General features: G+C 65.5%; 1 protein-coding gene across 1 annotated transcript in view; it reads right to left on the bottom strand.

The window, feature by feature from the left end:
* Positions 1–510, bottom strand: part of QARS (glutaminyl-tRNA synthetase) — a gene marked incomplete at both ends in the record, with an annotated part of 5,060 nt that overhangs the window by 231 nt on the left and 4,319 nt on the right. Inside the window, 3 exon segments of the mRNA XM_010182613.1 lie at positions 16–143; positions 282–313; positions 316–416. Of these exon segments, the coding sequence (XP_010180915.1) occupies positions 16–143; positions 282–313; positions 316–416 (261 nt within the window).

Genomic DNA, 510 nt, shown 5'->3' with positions numbered 1-510 from the left:
CGGCCGGGTACTCACAGCCGCTCGTAGAGCCGGACTTCACACGCCAGCGGCTCCGACACCCAGTGGATGAAAGCTTTGGGCTTCTCTGCCACGTCTGACTTGGTGCAGGTCACCTCCAGCTCGATGACGCGCCCACTGGCATCCTGGGCGAGAGATGAGGAGACATCAGGCCCGAACCACGGTGTGCCCAAGATGACCATCGCTGCCCTTCCCCAGTAGGGCACGGCCAAGTCCTGATGTCCCATGGCCCAACCCCGTGTCCAGTGTCCAGAGCCACCCACCTTGATGATGTTCTGGACGGCGATGACGTAGGCAGCCCCACCGGCTGCCCGGGGGCCAGGCGCTTGTAGCCCTTGTCCGCCTCCTGCGAGAGAGTTCACGGCTGCACGAGGGGTCCCAGCATGGGCGAGGGTGTCCCCCTCCAGCATGGCTCTGTCCCCACAGCTGCACCCCCCCACCCACTCGGGCTGTTTGAACTCCGTTGCTGCTGGACGGTCCCCAGGGGTGAGG

The sequence above is a fragment of the Mesitornis unicolor genome, unplaced genomic scaffold, assembly GCF_000695765.1.
Source record: "Mesitornis unicolor isolate BGI_N332 unplaced genomic scaffold, ASM69576v1 scaffold36414, whole genome shotgun sequence".
NCBI lineage: Eukaryota > Metazoa > Chordata > Aves > Mesitornithiformes > Mesitornithidae > Mesitornis > Mesitornis unicolor.
Note: the sequence above shows the minus strand (reverse complement) of the source record. Positions and strands in the feature narration are given on the sequence as shown.